This window comes from Morone saxatilis, unplaced genomic scaffold (assembly GCF_004916995.1).
Source record: "Morone saxatilis isolate NCDOM2014 unplaced genomic scaffold, NCSU_SB_2.0 Contig6, whole genome shotgun sequence".
In the NCBI taxonomy this organism is placed as follows: Eukaryota; Metazoa; Chordata; class Actinopteri; family Moronidae; genus Morone; species Morone saxatilis.
The window spans coordinates 7,219,548-7,235,750 of record NW_023340206.1 but is presented as its reverse complement, the minus strand read 5'-3'; the positions used below and the strand labels follow the sequence as shown (position 1 = coordinate 7,235,750).

General features: G+C 40.3%; 1 protein-coding gene across 1 annotated transcript in view; it reads left to right on the top strand.

Annotated features, from left to right (window-relative positions):
• Positions 1-7,761: 7,761 nt before the first annotated feature.
• Positions 7,762-16,203, top strand: part of scn1lab (sodium channel, voltage-gated, type I like, alpha b) — a 31,982-nt gene continuing 23,540 nt past the window's right edge. The window contains exons 1-5 of the mRNA XM_035677883.1: positions 7,762-7,957; positions 12,285-12,604; positions 14,210-14,328; positions 14,630-14,719; positions 15,553-15,681. Of these exons, the coding sequence (XP_035533776.1) occupies positions 12,338-12,604; positions 14,210-14,328; positions 14,630-14,719; positions 15,553-15,681 (605 nt within the window). The 5' untranslated portion in view covers positions 7,762-7,957; positions 12,285-12,337. The remainder of the gene's footprint in view (positions 7,958-12,284; positions 12,605-14,209; positions 14,329-14,629; positions 14,720-15,552; positions 15,682-16,203) is intronic.

The window sequence follows — 16,203 nt, the reverse complement described above, 5'->3', positions numbered from 1 at the left end:
CTCAAGGGACCTTCAGTGGAACTCAAAAGCCTCTCCAGATGTGACGCCGTCCCCAGTGTCAGGTAAACCTCCTGAGAGGCAGGAAATATTTCAGTAATTAAACTCAGGGTTACCGTACAGTCGGTGACAGGGTTTCCCTCCCGCCTCGCTGTGAAATGTCTTATCGTTACTCGAAAACATTTCAAGAATGGGCTTTGAAGGATGACTCTAATAGGTCAGTATAATAGGACTCCTAATAATAGACTTATAGGACTCCATAGGGACACTGCACCTAAAACAGCTATGACTCACTTTAAAGCTACTCTCTTTATATAAAATGTTGGAAAATAGTGGAAAATAATGCAGAATTTGAGATAAAGTTGACATATTCAGATGCCTGAACGGTATAAAAACTAAATAAATTCAGTTTACTACCAAAGAAGACAAACATAACAAGCAAACATTTAAAATTGAGAATATGATTAAGCAGAAATTGCTGTTTTTTGCTTTAAAAATTACTTACATGATTAAATTACAGTCAAATTAGTTTTTCTGTGCATTGACCAAAGAGTAAATCAACACTGATGCTCTGCTTAACAGACGCATCTTTATTCAGAGATATAACAGTAAAACTGGGTGCTACATCGCTGTTTTTGGTACAAATAAACCCGTAAATGTATCTTCTATATTGCAGGTTACATTATCCATTCATTCAAGACATTAGTTGAATAAATATTGTGTCAAATGTCAGCGGTTACCTGAAAACAATAAACCTCTACCTCAAGCGTGAAACATGACAGTCCAGATCCAGCGACCGAGCTGCTTCCACATGGAAACTACGACAAATGACCCAAATTGTTGTTAAAACTCTCACTTATAACCACACACGTTAACTTTGGCAACTTTTGCTGCGTTTCCCCTGTAAAAACGGACGAGCAACTTCCAACGACTCGCCTCCTTTCCCAGGAATTTAAACACCCTCCGTCTTCACCTCTGACCCTTTGTGGTTCCTCGGCCGCGCTCAGGAACAGCCTCTTTAAACAGCCTGATTACAGTCACCGCCCTGCATTCACCGCAGCGTGTGCGTTTAAACAGGTGACTGAATACGCATTCAATAAAGTATAACTGTAATAATTGTTGATTTACATATGTTTTTAATATGGTTCATATTAACAGGCCTGTATTAAATGCACAAAACTGAAATAATTCATTATTAATTAAGCTCTTAATTGACTTATTTGCTTGTTTATATGTTTATACTAAAACATTTCACATTATTTACATTCATGTTTTGGTTCCTAAACTTATTTTTTCTAGTTCTGCTAAATATAAGTGTTAAAGTAAGCTAAATAAATACATAATTTCTTCCAAAAGTACAATATATAAACAGTAGGATCATTACACAAATAATCTTCAGTGTTATTTTTCTAAGAAACTAAACCTAATCTATTACATGAATCTACTGTATTGGTGTTATTGGAGTAATAATGTTACATTAATAAAACACCATAAAAAGTCTTTATCCGCAAACAATGTATCTCAGTAACTCACACAATGCATTCAGCCTGTCTGTCTTCAGCCATGTTGTTGAAGCAGTAATGCTGAGTTCCAAATAAGCTTACACTGTTTCTCAAGTAAGAGGGATTAGTGCTTTCAAAAGGCTGCGTCTCTCCATGCTGCCACATACAGAAACACTTAATTGATTTGAAATATACATCCATAGCATTTTACACATACCTGTATCCACAGATTCCTCCCATTCTCTGTCAACTTTCTCTTCTGTATTACTGAGTGGTGGGAGGAGAGAGGCTGAGCAAGAGAGACGCTTCCTCCCCCTTGAAATCCTTGTTTAGCAGACTAACCTACCACACCTACAGGCCCTGCCCAGTCATGTGACAGCACTTTGCATGTCTGTGTACTGTGTGTACTGGTGTACTGAGTGTATGAGTGTGTATGCTGTATGGGAATAGTGACGGAGGGGGGAGGGGGTATCTGCACGGGCATGCATGGGTTGTTACTTGGTGATTCAGTCCTAGCAATGTGAAAGCGTAATGTTAAAAAGAGTATACCATTCAATGTTTTTTGTATAGCCTCTTAATGAGACCAACATAAGCTACGATCCTCTATATAGAGATCTGGCAAAAGTACTTGCTTGATTCAGCTTCTCCAATACTGTATAGCATCAGACACACTGAACTATAATCTCCTTGTCTAATAAAAAAAAAAGATTGTCAGTGGTCCGTGGACAATAAGTAGAATAAATGGTGTTTACATAATGAATGCAAGGGCTTCACTAACTGGCATTTCAGTACCAAACTAAAGCCAGTGAATTACAATGTAAGGAGATGTCTTATCAGAGAGGCAGAACAGTAAGTCCAGAAATCAGGCTTGTTAAAGGTCTGTATAAACTCCTGGGATGTGTTAAAGCGCTGGTTCCCCAGCTATATATGCTGGCTGTAGTCAAGACTTAATCTTTGCTTTTTTTTTGTGAAACTGATATTTTGTAGTTTTCAGGCCCCAAAATGTCTGAGAAGTGTAGATGATGTATTGGCGGCAACTTGGCAGAATATACAACCTGTGACAAGGGGTCACAGCTTTTGATTAAAGGGTCACAAGTTGGGGACCACTGCATGACGTGCATGTGGACAAAAGCAATGTGAGTCATTTGGAGGCAGATTTAACACAGAAAGAAAACATTAAACATTTAATACTCACTGCTTGTTGAAGGCATTTCAGTTTTATGTGTTCTGGGTGTTTTTGAGCCACACCAGCGGCATAATTTATCATCCTGTTAGCATTTTAAATTTGGTCCAATTATGACCAAATAACCTGAAAAGGACATCTCCATCAGCCCAGCTGTATTTTGATGTTTAGTGCTAATTAGCATGCTTACACGCTAAGCTAAGGAGGGTGCAAATATTTTACCTGCTAAAACATCAGCACCGTCAGCATTGCAGCAGGCACTGTGAGTATGTTAGCATGCAGATATTAGCATTTACTATTAGCCTCACAGAGCCACTAGCTCTCTGTCTTGTTATTCAGTTACATATATAATAATTCCTTTTATTTGTATAGCACCTTTAAAACATAGTTTCAAAGTGCTTTACAACAGCAAAATAAAACAAAATCAATTCAATACAATACAATGACGATAAAATAAAACCATTCAAAATAATGATGAAACATATAGCATGATAGCGACGGTCCGGTCGGCCCTGGTTTTTAATATAGATCCAGGAATCTCTAAAAGGGACCCAGCGGAGGGTCTCAGACTGCACTTTAAATGACACATTAAATGAGACAGTCATTGATATACTCAAAGACCAGTTCCATCTGGGCCTTAAAAGTGATCATTAAAATCAATTATGAAACACATTGGTAGCCAGAGTAATGAAGCTAAAATTGATGTTATTTGTACTCTTTTGGTATAATTAGTGAAGAGTCCAGCAGCTGGATTTTAATGAAAGTTTTGGCATAGAGAGTAAAGGTGTACAACTACTTCAGTAATCTACTTTACAGTAATTACTTGTAGCCTACTACAGGTAGAGCGGAGTAATTATAGGACAGTTATTTACTCATGGCTTTGATTCAGGGAAGGATTTCCTGGCTTTTATATTCCTAGATAAAATGTGATTAGTCAAGCCTTCCTTACAGAGATAATGTTTAGTAACATTATAATGAATAGTAATGAATTACAGGAACTCAAATTAACGTTAGCCATAAGACAGACCGCCACAGTATCACACAAAGCCTCGATTCATCTGCATACGGTAGGTGAGCGGTAGCATGCAGTTAGGTGGGAGTTTTAATCAAATTAGGCGCAGGGAACACATGTCCACGCTGACTGTAATCTTGTAATCTCATTGTGAAGTCTGTGGAGTCTCAATGGGCCTTCTACAGTAGCTGGCTGCAGTAAACAGATCACTGTGCGACTGTCTCGCTTAATGAACTTCTTTTGATGACTAACCGACAAACAGAAAGCCTGTTAGTCACACCATCCAAGTCTCTCTTCCTGTATCATCACTTACCATGTTGTGAAATGGAAGAACTGTGAGATAAACAGGTAGAAGGTGTTAAACTGTTTCTATTTCTCAGTCTTGAATGCATCCATGTGAGGACAGAGATGGATTTGGCTAAAGCCTATACCATGATTTCCACCCTGGAACCATGTTATGATAAAAACGAGTGGCGTGACACTGACATGCTTTATTTTTCCTGTCAAAGGAAATCAGAATGGTAACAATATGAATTCCTTTCCTCCATGTTATCCTCCATCAGGAATCCAATGTTAACATCCATGTGCAGGCTCATGTAAACTCTGTTCTTGAATAGATTCATGTAAACTCAGGAAGTGCAGAAAGTGTACTGCTCCGTCTAATGTTCTGTTTTTCAGTCTGAACATTTATAGAAAACGAGTGCATGTATGCAAGTCACAAACTCATGTGAACTCTTTGTTTTTACACATTTATAGACATCTAACGGGAGCCCGGCCAGAAACAGAGGGCTGAGCTGGAGTGTTATACAACGCGACAAAGCCAAGATATGCTACAAGCTAATTCTGACATCCCAGTGTTTGAACGCAGGCTTCCAAATTCATCACTTTGCTTCTAATGAAACATGCAGGAAAGTCACAGAGAGCTGCCAAAGAAGGACAACTGTGAAATCAGCTTTTGGAAACATCGTTCACACCAGGGAGACACTTAGCTCTCCACGTGTTCTTTAGCACTGTTCTATATCTGGATTCTGCTGAGTGTAAAACTGATATCTGTTATACATTTTGAAGTGATGTCCTCAACTCTTTTGGCTTTGGGATTTGTGTTGACAACAGGATTGCAAGTACACTGACTGTCAAAGCCACCGTGTTTAATCGCTTCGTGCTATGGTACAATTACAAGGACCTATTTTAAGTGTTTGGTTAAAATGCTTTATAAGATTAAACTTCTCTATTTTATTCTTACTTATGTGGTTATGATGATATTTTAATGAGATTGAATGTGATATCTTACAAACATGACAGTCAATAGTGTAGCTTTGATTTCAGAAAAGGGAGCCACAATGAAGTAAATAAAAAGCAAATTGAATGCAAATGCTATTTATTTATACTTATATTAACATACAAAAAGTGCATTAACCATAAAAAACAATACTTAATGTGAGTGATGAGAACTGGCACTTTTGATACTGTATTCACATCTTTAATCTAATAAATCAGATGGTAACATAAAGAATAAAGAATTCAAAGACATTGTCCTTTCCTGCCTTAGCATAGTGACCTGTGATGAAAAAGGATACATTTAATTGATTGAGTCCTGAATAGTGTCTACATGTCTCTCAATGTCAACCTGTGTACTGTGTACATCCCCTCTACTGTGGGCTCAATGAAACAAAGCTGCTTGTAAAAGTGTGTTTAAAGGGGTTGAAGTAAAACTGTGTGCAACCCACGTGAGAGTGACATGGAGCTAAAGGGTGTGTCCATATTTGCTGACAGCTGGCTCTGTGAGGGATGGAGTTCATCCTCTCTTTCATTTCTTTTATTTAATGGAGCCATTGAAACAGCTATTTAAATCGCACAATAAATTCATATAAAGCCTCTATTATGATTGCATTTGTTGACACTGGTGGCTGCGTTCCTCCTCACAAATGCTCCACCTTTGTGCTTCACACATAAACTACTGTGAACAGCTCCATTTTAGTCCCAAACTACAGAGGAGAGCTAACTTTATTCCATGAGGCGTTAGTAACCCCAGTTTGGGTGTAATGTTAGCGACTGTCCAGCAGATGGCAGGAATCTACAATAAACACTGATGTCTGCACCCCACAATGTGGTCTCCACGTGAGCACGCACATGCCAGCTTCCTGACACCTCAATCTCCATCCCCATGTATAATAATGAATAATAATAGTTATTTGTTAAAAATAATAATCTGTGACTGCAAGCCTCCAACACTGTGAAATAATTAACATCAGTTACTTTAGATGTGATAGAAGCATATTGATTAACTATATTATGGCCATCAGTTTTCTTTTTAAATACACAGTGGGGTTGTTGTGCCAGACAGTAGGCTTACAGCATTTTATAGAAATTAAATGAATTATAGATTTAATTTTCAGTTTTTTTCTCCATTATTTCCACATATAACCACTGCTGAAGCTTGGGGGGGAAAGTCATGTATTCTCTGCAACAAAACACCTGTAGAGCTACAGCATACTTTTAAATTAAACTGAATAAAAGCTGTGATATAACCCTCAGACAAGCTGCTACCAAAATAAAACAAATATGAAGTATTATTTGAACATATATTTAAATAAAACAGGAATGTATCCAGTCTTTATGCATTAGTATTTAAAATGAATAAGATGATTTCAAGTCCTTTTCTGTGGCTTTATAACTAACAACAGGTTGCTGTTGCTCTCCCTCACTTGTGACTTTGCTGTGTTCCCCACACTCTGGCCATCTTGCGACAGTCACAGCTTTAAGGACATCCATTCCCAGCCTAACCCACCGGAAGCGCGGATTGATTTCTCCATGGCAAGCAAGGGCGGCTAAAAAACAGGAGGAGAAGAAGGGAGAGAGAAAAAAAAAGAAACAAAAAATCAAAGGAGCGCTCATTAAATCATAATCCATCAACCTCTGAAAGGCATTTCACAAGAGGAGACAAGCGTTTAAATCTCACACTGACAGGCTATCCGCTTACATCAAGGATTATTCTTTCGGATATGGGATCTACCTTCAGGGTCCCCACCTGCTGGGCACCGTAATGGTGGTGAGTATCCAGATCTTTGGAGAAGGATCTCTCAGCCTTTCATTGCCATGACAGGTTCATTGAAGGATAGTCGGACTTTAGTTTTGTCTTTACTCATAATGTGTGTGAAAATAGACGCAATACGACCGACTTATTATGATTTTAAAAAAAATCTTTTTTTGAATATCTCACCTTTGATTTCCCTCCGCTAATTGCGCGTGATGTGCATACACAACCACATTAGGCTGTGACAGACATTTTAAAGCCTTTTTTCCTCTCCCCTTTAAATATATTGCAATAAATGTAAGTATTCAGTCCACAGAGGCTTTTATTTCACTGATGGTGTTTATAATTGGTTTATTATAGCTGCGCTTTAGGTGCGTATTTACGATTTATTTCCAATTTCAAGTGAAAATGAAGGAAAATAGCCCTCCATGTCGTGACAAACAGAATAGGCTTCAAATATTAAGCAACGGGGAGGGGACAGCCCTCACAGCTACAGCCCTATTTGGTGTGAAAATGTTTTTCTTTCCCCTATTTATAACATTTAAAGGGAAGACAAAAGAGGTTTTGTATGTAAGGAGAAAAGGAAAAACAAAAATCTATTTTTGGTACACCAGTTGCTCTGTGTATAGGGGATTGATTACAAGCAATAGACACATCTGGCGAGGACACGCCCAGACTCATTCAGACCCATTCACGCTTCATTGTAAAGCTTTTCCATCACCAACACCAGAGCCATGAAGGGGTTAATTCCGTATGTAATTGTGTAGAAACAAGGGAGGAATATGGAAGTGGTGAGGAATTAAGTAGGAGAATTGTTAAATTAGTTGACTGAAAGCCACTGGAGTCATTTAAAACCACAGTTCAAGGACCTCAGGTGGCTCCCCGGACCCTAGTTTGGACACCACTGGTTTCCAGGGGATGCTGATGGGTTGATGCAGCCACCGACTCCGAGCGTCACCCTCGGTCGGCGGCTCACCGGTGTGTACGTGCCTCTCTTGTTTTTATCCCGCTGCTGGGTGTCGTCGTGCCGCCAGTGGCTGCTCCTGAGGGGAGGGAGAGAGAGAAGAGGGTGAGGGAGAGACATAATGGCCGAGGCGAACGCAACAAGCTCTCGTTTGTGGCAAAAAGTGTCGGTTTTCGGAGTCCTGGAGATAAGACGGAGACATTATCAACATGGCGACAGCTTCTGAGGCCCCCCTCGGCTCGTTTTGAAACCGCGAACAATCAAGGTACCGTCCCGACACCCGCCCTCTTCCTCATTTCTGATGTCTAATTAAGCCTCAACAAGCTACTTCCATCCACATACTGTCATGTCGGTGTCTATCTGTTGCTCGGAGGTGTTTAGAAAATCAATACAGCAGTCCTAAATTAAAACAGAGCCCAACAGGAGATGAAAAACGTCCTCAAAGTGCTTTAAGGTGACGATAGAGACGCCATTGTGTAGTTAAAACATTCAAAATGTCTCAGGTATCAGGTTAGGGTTGTACTTTTTATTTTATTTTTAGTGCTCTTCTGCTTTAAGCACCATGGACAGCAGCGCCCTTTTTGTCAGCTGAAATTGTATTCATTCAGATAAAATGTGTGTAACTGAAAAAGCAAATGTCTACAAAATGCCACTTTTTGTTGTTTAAAAAAAGCCCCAAATGTTGCCTACATGTAGACTTATTGTTGTGTTCTCTGAGGTGAAACATCTGTCCATGGCTCAAAGGCACTTGAATGAGGCATTACTGCTGTATAAAGAACAGGCTTTTCTATTTTACACACAATACTCACATGCCTGTATGTACATTAAAACAGTTTCTGGTCCTTTTATGTGCAAAAAAAAGTTTCCTTGCTGAGCTTTGGTGGAGGGATAGCAACACAATAAGTGGATTTTGTACAAATAAGACAGTAACTTATAATGATGCATGCTTTATTTGTCTAAATCAGGCTGCTGAAGCCTCCTGGTAGTCTATTTTCTGCACACAACCTGAACTGTGGAAGTGACCTCTTCACGGCTTTTATTGTGACAGCCACCAGAAGCTGTTTACTTGCACATACGGACACGTGAGTGTTGTAACAACAAGATTTAGAGCACAAAAGCGGCCTCGAATCAAAATTTCACGTCATCGTTTAGAGGTTTATGTATTTTATTTGATCTTGTGGCCATTAGAAAGCATTTTTTTGTGATTTTCTTAGCAGCAATGTCCGTTTTTAAAGTGTCGTCTGTGTGTGAACCAGATTGCGTCTGATTTCATAGACACTGTGATGCCTCTCAGTGTCGGGATACATAAGGGCAGAAATCTGGGCTGTCCCTACATGTTTTCAGTCTGTCATGTTATATCCGACTCCAGGGATGACCACGCTGATAGCTGAGCTCAGAGGTGGGTGTGGATGTAGGGCCTGCGGAGGTCGACCAGGCCTCACAACATACCACCACCACCACCACCACCACCCGGCAGCTCATTCTAGACAAGCTGTCAGGCCACACATCACAACACTGGATCCGGGGGCAATCTGTAGGACACAAGCAGATGTGTTTTATGAGACGCCCCTATGGGAGAAGCTACAATTAATTCACAGTTTATGCCTGATGAATTTTCCAGCTACTATGGCTTTCTAATAAGCCTTGTCTCTGGTAAAAATTGATTTAATGCTTGGATAATGGGAGTTTATTAACCATAGCACTTGTGTTTAGTGCAAGAAGTGGTTAAATTAAATGTTTTATCGTGTGTGGTATGTCATAAATTGGTTGGATGGATGGTTTTCAATGTTTGGAGTAGGAAAGTGTTAACTAAAGAGTTGTTTGTCCCCCGTACGTTCTTTTTCTGTAGCTTCCTTAACTTTCCTCAGACCATTTGACATTGTCTTCATCAGTTAAAATCTAAATTTAACCCTGATAAGAGTCAACTTCTTATATCTCTCGTATCTGTCCGTTCGATATGAAGCTTCAGCCTGGAGATTGTTAGCTTAGCTTAGCGTAAAGACTGCAAACAGAGGCAAACGGCTAGCCTTGTTCTACGAGTGCAACAAACAAGATGTAATGTGTTCATTAGTGAGCTTTATAGGGGCTGGTTGTTAGCTGTTTCCCCCTTTTTCTAGTCTTTATGCAACAGGCTGCTGACTTCAATATTGAGTTAGTGGTATGAAGAAAAAAGGCACGTTGTTCCTGATTGTTGATTTTTAGATTAAATTAGGGATGAATTTCCTCCTCACATTGGCTTCATGAAAGGTAGGGACCCTTTTCTGGCTTCCCAGTTGCATATGATCATGAAAGAAAGCTTGGTTTGGTTTGTGAATTAGTTTAGGTATGGCGTGATATTGATAGACATGACACACAAAGTGTTAGTGGTAAAACTGGTACAACTCATATTTAGATCAAGGCTAATCATTACTATGTTTGGGGGGACACTGTGTTCCAGACTTTCTACTCTGGTGCGGTGTTGAATGTGAAAATTACTTAAAACTCTACCGCTGCTTTTTTACATTGGAAAGAATGATTTGGTCGTAGCGGGCTGAGGCGGTCTCTGTTCCTCCATTTCCATTTGGAAAAGCCGATGACTCAAGAGGACATCACTTTTCAGAACGTCCCGTTCCTGTTTTCTGGGCCAGTACAGTGTCCCACGAGGAACGAGGCCCACCTGTGAGACTGCAGAGACTGGGAGGCGCCGAGGATGCGCCGATAATGGCTCACCAGGGTTTTTTGGGAAGGTCTTGTTTGTGTGCCTTCCCTCTATTTCCCGTGGGAACCTGATGGGCTTCTGGGTGTGAAGGGTGACAGATTGTTAACAAGGGAGATCTGGTGTTGGTGCTGATTGGTGCAGAAGAAGAAAAATCAATACTATCAATTACATTTGTTGCTGCTGAAAGCTTTTGTGAAAACAGTTCATTTTGTACTAATTTCAGCCTATTCACCAATTAATTATGCAATAAAAGGACAGTGCTTCCTCTTTGTTTTCTCCTTCGGCTGCGCCCCGTTTCCATCCCCGTGGGGAAACCAGGCCAGGCTGAGGATCTGCTGAGATCTGATGAGCCCCGTAGGAATGCACAGGCGTGTGCATCCCCAGTGGCCCGAGGACAACCCAGGGTTCAGTGTCTCGCCCAAGGACACTTCAGCATGTGGACAGGAGGAGGTGGGGACCAAATGATCAACCCTGTAATCAGTAGAGGTCTCTCTGTCCCTCCTGAGCCACAGCCGCCCCAGAAGGACATTTGCTTCCTGCAACTGTCCAGAAACCACTTTCTACAAATGCAGCAATCAATAGAGACTCAAACAGAGCAATAAATCGGAGGAAGCTGGCAAGATTATGTTCTCTTGAGAGTCTGCTTCTCATGCTGTCAATCTCAGTTGGTGCTGGCTATTTCTGTTCCCCTGTGAATCAGCTGAAGGCGCGCCACCAACGTCAGACCCCCATTTACTGCCTCTCTAAAGCCTCCGCGCTACCTGCGACCTCTCGCTGCTTTGATTCCACCCAGAGGTCAGCGTGCCACACCCACCCTCTTTATTCATACATTAATGTGCGTTTTAGCAGGCACTTTGGTTTGTTTCCACATTAGCTCAAAGCAATGGCTTATTAATGTATCTGTGATTTGTCACCATGATGATTCGGATAGATTCTTGTCACCAGTCATCAGTTATAAAACAGGTGTCAGACGCACTCAGATTGGTAGTAGTCAGTCAGGACTGTTTGCTACTGAAATGTGCTCTCTCATGTGCTTTTTTTCCTCCCGCAGCCTTTCATATGCATCTTTATGTCTATTTAGGGTTAGGGTTCAATATTTACCTTCCTCTTTTTATATTATAAATACTATGACAGCAATCTCATTAGATCGGACTTCGTAATACCCCTGTAATACTTTCAACATGTCACAAGTCTGCACAGGCACAAGGTTATTGTAAGCAGTATCATCTCCTGTGCTCACAGAAAACAAAACATATTCATAATATTATATATCATTTGAATCATTTCTGCCTTTGCTTTTCTCTTCCTCTCAGCATCAGGTGCCAGATATCATGGAAAGTAACATCCATTTTTAATTTTAGTACTTTAGTCATTTTCAGCTACCATCTTTGTTTGAATTCAGAACACAACTCAGGTTATTGTGCAGCAGATAGAATATTTTTTTCATCCAGAAAGGTTTGAAAATTCTCTGAATATCTTATAATAATATAATATATAAATTATATATATTTTTATGTTTTATATATTAAACATAATGATTTTTTGGTAAATAGGGTGCTTTGTGCAGTGATTATAATCTAATGGCATTACATGAGACGCACAAACTAGGGCTAACTTCATCAAGACATTCGGACATGGGTGACTTTAAATGTTCCTTATTACTTCACAGAAATGTATTGACAATGGATGAGAGACTGTAACTGTAATGTTACTCCTGGAAAGGGAGGAGACATTGTGTCAGAAACACCCAAAACTTTCCTTAATCTTATCACATCTCATTTATCCAGGCGGGGTTTCCAACTTACTTACAGCATGATCCAGGACGATAAGCTCCACAGGTGAATGTATCAACTATTTTCAGAAGCGTTTCCTTCTCATTTCCTTCTCCTTGCAGCTCCCTGCTCCAGCTGAGCCCCTCGCTGCCCTCTGAAGGAGCAGGATGACAAGATGGCACAGCTGCTTGTACCGCCCGGACCTGACAGCTTCCGCCCCTTCGTCCCCGAGTCGCTGGCCGCCATCGAGAGGCGCATCGCCGAGGAGGAGGCCCGGAGACCACGGGCGGAGCGCCGCAGCGACAGCGACGATGAAAATGGGCCCAAGCCCAACAGTGACCTGGAGGCGGGGAAGTCTCTCCCCTTCATCTATGGGGACACCCCTTCCCACATGGTGTCCACCCCTCTGGAGGACCTTGACCCCTTCTACAGCAATCAGAAGGTCCGTCATTACAAGTCCATCTTATGAAAGGAACATATGAAGCACACTAAAGTGAAAGGATACCTTTAAGACGTGTTTGTGACTGTGCTGGCCTTAAAGCATAATTATGTATACTGATTTAGCCTTCAATTATGGTATGACTCAAGCACTGAATTTTTATACATTGCAGGTCTGTACTTTCAGTCCAGGCTTTTCAGCCCCTAAAAGCCCCAAGCTAATTGCCCAATGCTCTTCACAAACTATTTTAAGGATGCACGTGCGCAGATGTAGCAATTTCCTCCCACGTAAGATAAACTTCTGCTGCAGAAAGATAACACCTGAATACATCCACTTCCAATCTTTCTGTTTGCCCAGCTCGGTTTGTATCAAAGGATATAGTGCAGCTAATCTTAAAACAATAATTGGAATCATGGTCACTGCCAGTCACATGTTTCATAGATGTAATTATTCAAATATTGTACTCTTGTACAATTCTGAGATCGTTTACTTGAGTATTTTATGTTATGCTTCTTCATACTTTCACTCCATTTCAGAGGGAAATACAGTTAGCATATAGTAAATATACTATACTACACTACATTTATCTCACAGCTATAATTACTTTGCAGACTAAGATTTTTCTTAGTCTGCAAAGTGATGCATGATGATCAGCTTCTAAAAATATAATGAAAAAAATGTTAGTATAGTAGTTGTATTTTAGTGAAATTGAGGTTTTATTAAGGTCTAAGTGCAGTAAGAATAAATTAAATGAGATATTAAATAATCTTACCGCACAAAATAAAATATAGACAGAAATTCCTTTATAAGATTAAGGGTTAAACAACAGTAAAACACTACACACACATTAATGCATCAATTAATTATAATCCTCTAAAATATATAACGCAATCAAAAGAGACATTTTGTATAACGAGTACTTTTGCTTTTGATATTTTGAGATAATTTTACTGAAAACAAATGGAAGCATTTATTGAAAACTTTTTTGTTTTATCTGTTCTAAAAAAATGTTAAATCAACAAGTTGTGGTTTTACGGAGGTTTTGTGTGGGACTGTGTTGGTGAGATAGACTATTATAGATGATAGCTGTTTCCCCATCTCCAGTCTTTGTTGCTAAACTAGACTAACTGGCAGCTGGATGTAGCTTCATATTTAATGTTGACCCTTCCACCACTGCCAGCGCCTTTATTGTTTTTTTACTGCCTTAAATTCATTCATTAGCATTTAGGATTTCAGCCCAAAAGCCATTTCAACAGTAATGTGCTCAGCCCAGTCAGGGGCTTTAGAGCATGGGTCAACTGAGGTGCTAAATGCTAATCTGAGCTGTTGTTCCAGTTGAAACAGCAGTGCCAGCATGTCCTGAAGTGGACTCATCCAGCTTCATTATAATACCAAACCCACAGACCCTGAGCAGAGGCTGGACAGCTTCGTCCTCTCTGCTGTTGTGACTAATAATCTCACATGCACAAAGGCAGGCACGATGAGCGGAATCTATAGGACACGCACAGGTCTCCCCTGGGTGCTGCATCTCTCACATATAACAAATAAGGTGAGACCAGGCTTCTTATGATACAGATTTTAACAAATGTTCTTCTGTCTCTCTTTCAGACCTTCATAGTATTGAATCGCGGGAAGGCAATCTTCCGTTTCAACGCCACTCCTGCCTTGTACATCTTAAACCCCTTCAACCCTCTAAGGAGGGTAGCTATTAGAGTTTTAGTACACTCATATCCTTTCAGCGCTTGACACAGACACAGTTTGATTTGGATTAAAGGGTTGGTCAGACAAAAGAGGGATTTAATTATATGCTAATAATAAAGACTGAATGACATCATTGGGTTAGACTTTCCATGTAGACGTACATCAGGATTTACTGCTGCTGAGTAGTTGAAGACATTTTAGATTACAGCCTGTTATTTTATATTTACTGTAGTAATTATAGATGGGGATGTGTTTACTGTTTTCTGTCAGGTTTGGTTGTAGCGTATCATACATTTCATGCATTGTGTTCCTTGACTTTGCCTCTACGATGTTCAGCATGTTGATCATGTTCACCATCCTGACCAACTGTGCTTTCATGACCCTCAGTAATCCCCCGGAATGGGCCAAGAATGTAGAGTAAGTCCCCATTTTCTACAATTTACTTTACACCTACAATTTAACTTCAGATCCTTCCTTATAATCCTCATGTTTAGACATTCACTGTCAGAAGTAATCAAGTGGTTGTACATCCATGGTGAAAAAATAACTGCTAACAGATAATGCAGTGTGACTTTCCATGATGCAAATTTGGCAAAATGTAAAGAAATACAGGCTTTAAAAAGCAGTGAGTTGGTGATGAGTCAGTGTGTTAGCCCACAGCTAACTCACTGAAATCACTTTATCATTTACTCATCCACTACTCCCTGTATGATACACACTTAACTCCTAGTTTGCTCTTTAGGGAGCAGTAAAATGAGATTTCAGACAACTTATGAATCATCACCTTTTAGGGGCATCATTCACAGGTGGACTTTGGCTCATGTGAGGCGTTTGTTTGGTCTTCAGGCCAAATTGAATATATCAAAGCTTTCTTACTGTCCCTAATGTATTTACAGTTTGAATGTTAATGTAAAATCTGTAAATACAATAACTCAATGGACAACTACTAACTGTTATCTCAAATTTTTAGCTATACTTGACTACTCACCCCCAATAAAAATGGGGACAGTGAAGCAAACTGCACCACAGATCCACTGTCTGTCACAATAGATGCATCAGGCAAACTTTGGAAATAATGTAATATTCAAGAATCCCATCGAGGAATTGGTGACTAAGTTAAAAATCCACTACTGCCCTGCGTACAGTGGCTCCTGTCACATTGCCTCTGAACAATGGAGCTGCTAACAACATTACTTCTCTCTGCGTGTCTTTTCCGCCTCTCTCCCCACACACCTCTCTTGTTTCACCAGATACACATTCACAGGGATTTACACCTTCGAGTCCCTTATAAAGATCCTGGCCAGGGGCTTCTGTGTGGGGAAGTTCACTTTCCTCCGGGACCCGTGGAACTGGCTGGATTTCAGTGTTATCCTCATGGCGTAAGTATTCTGACAAGCCTAGTTAGGATGAGCTTAACACGATGTGGCGTAGATTAAGAGGCCAAATGCTTTTAATGCTAATCATCTCAGCAGCATATTAAGTCCCACTGAATGTGAGGAGAACAGGGAGAAAGAAGAGGGGAAGATAATCTGCAGCTTAGTAGTGTGCGTTTTAAAAGCAGGGCCATAAATCTCAACTGTACTCCGTTATAATGGATGTGAGCCCCTTAAGCGCGGAGTATCCTGGCCCATATTTGTCCCACGCTTCAATAACTTCACCTACAAAAAGAAGCCTTCAGCATTAGGTTACACTGAATGATTTTATGTGATCATACTGTTGGTTGATGTGAAGAATTACTCGCTGATAATGTAATAAGTATAATCTTGTTTTGTCTGAGAGATTCCTGTAATGCTGTTGCGAGAGCTGCTGTTGTTTCTCGGATGTCTGTGCACGTGTAATGGGTTTCCGCCTGTGTAATGCTGTGTAGTAACTGTGCATTTGATCCTGCAGGTATATAACAG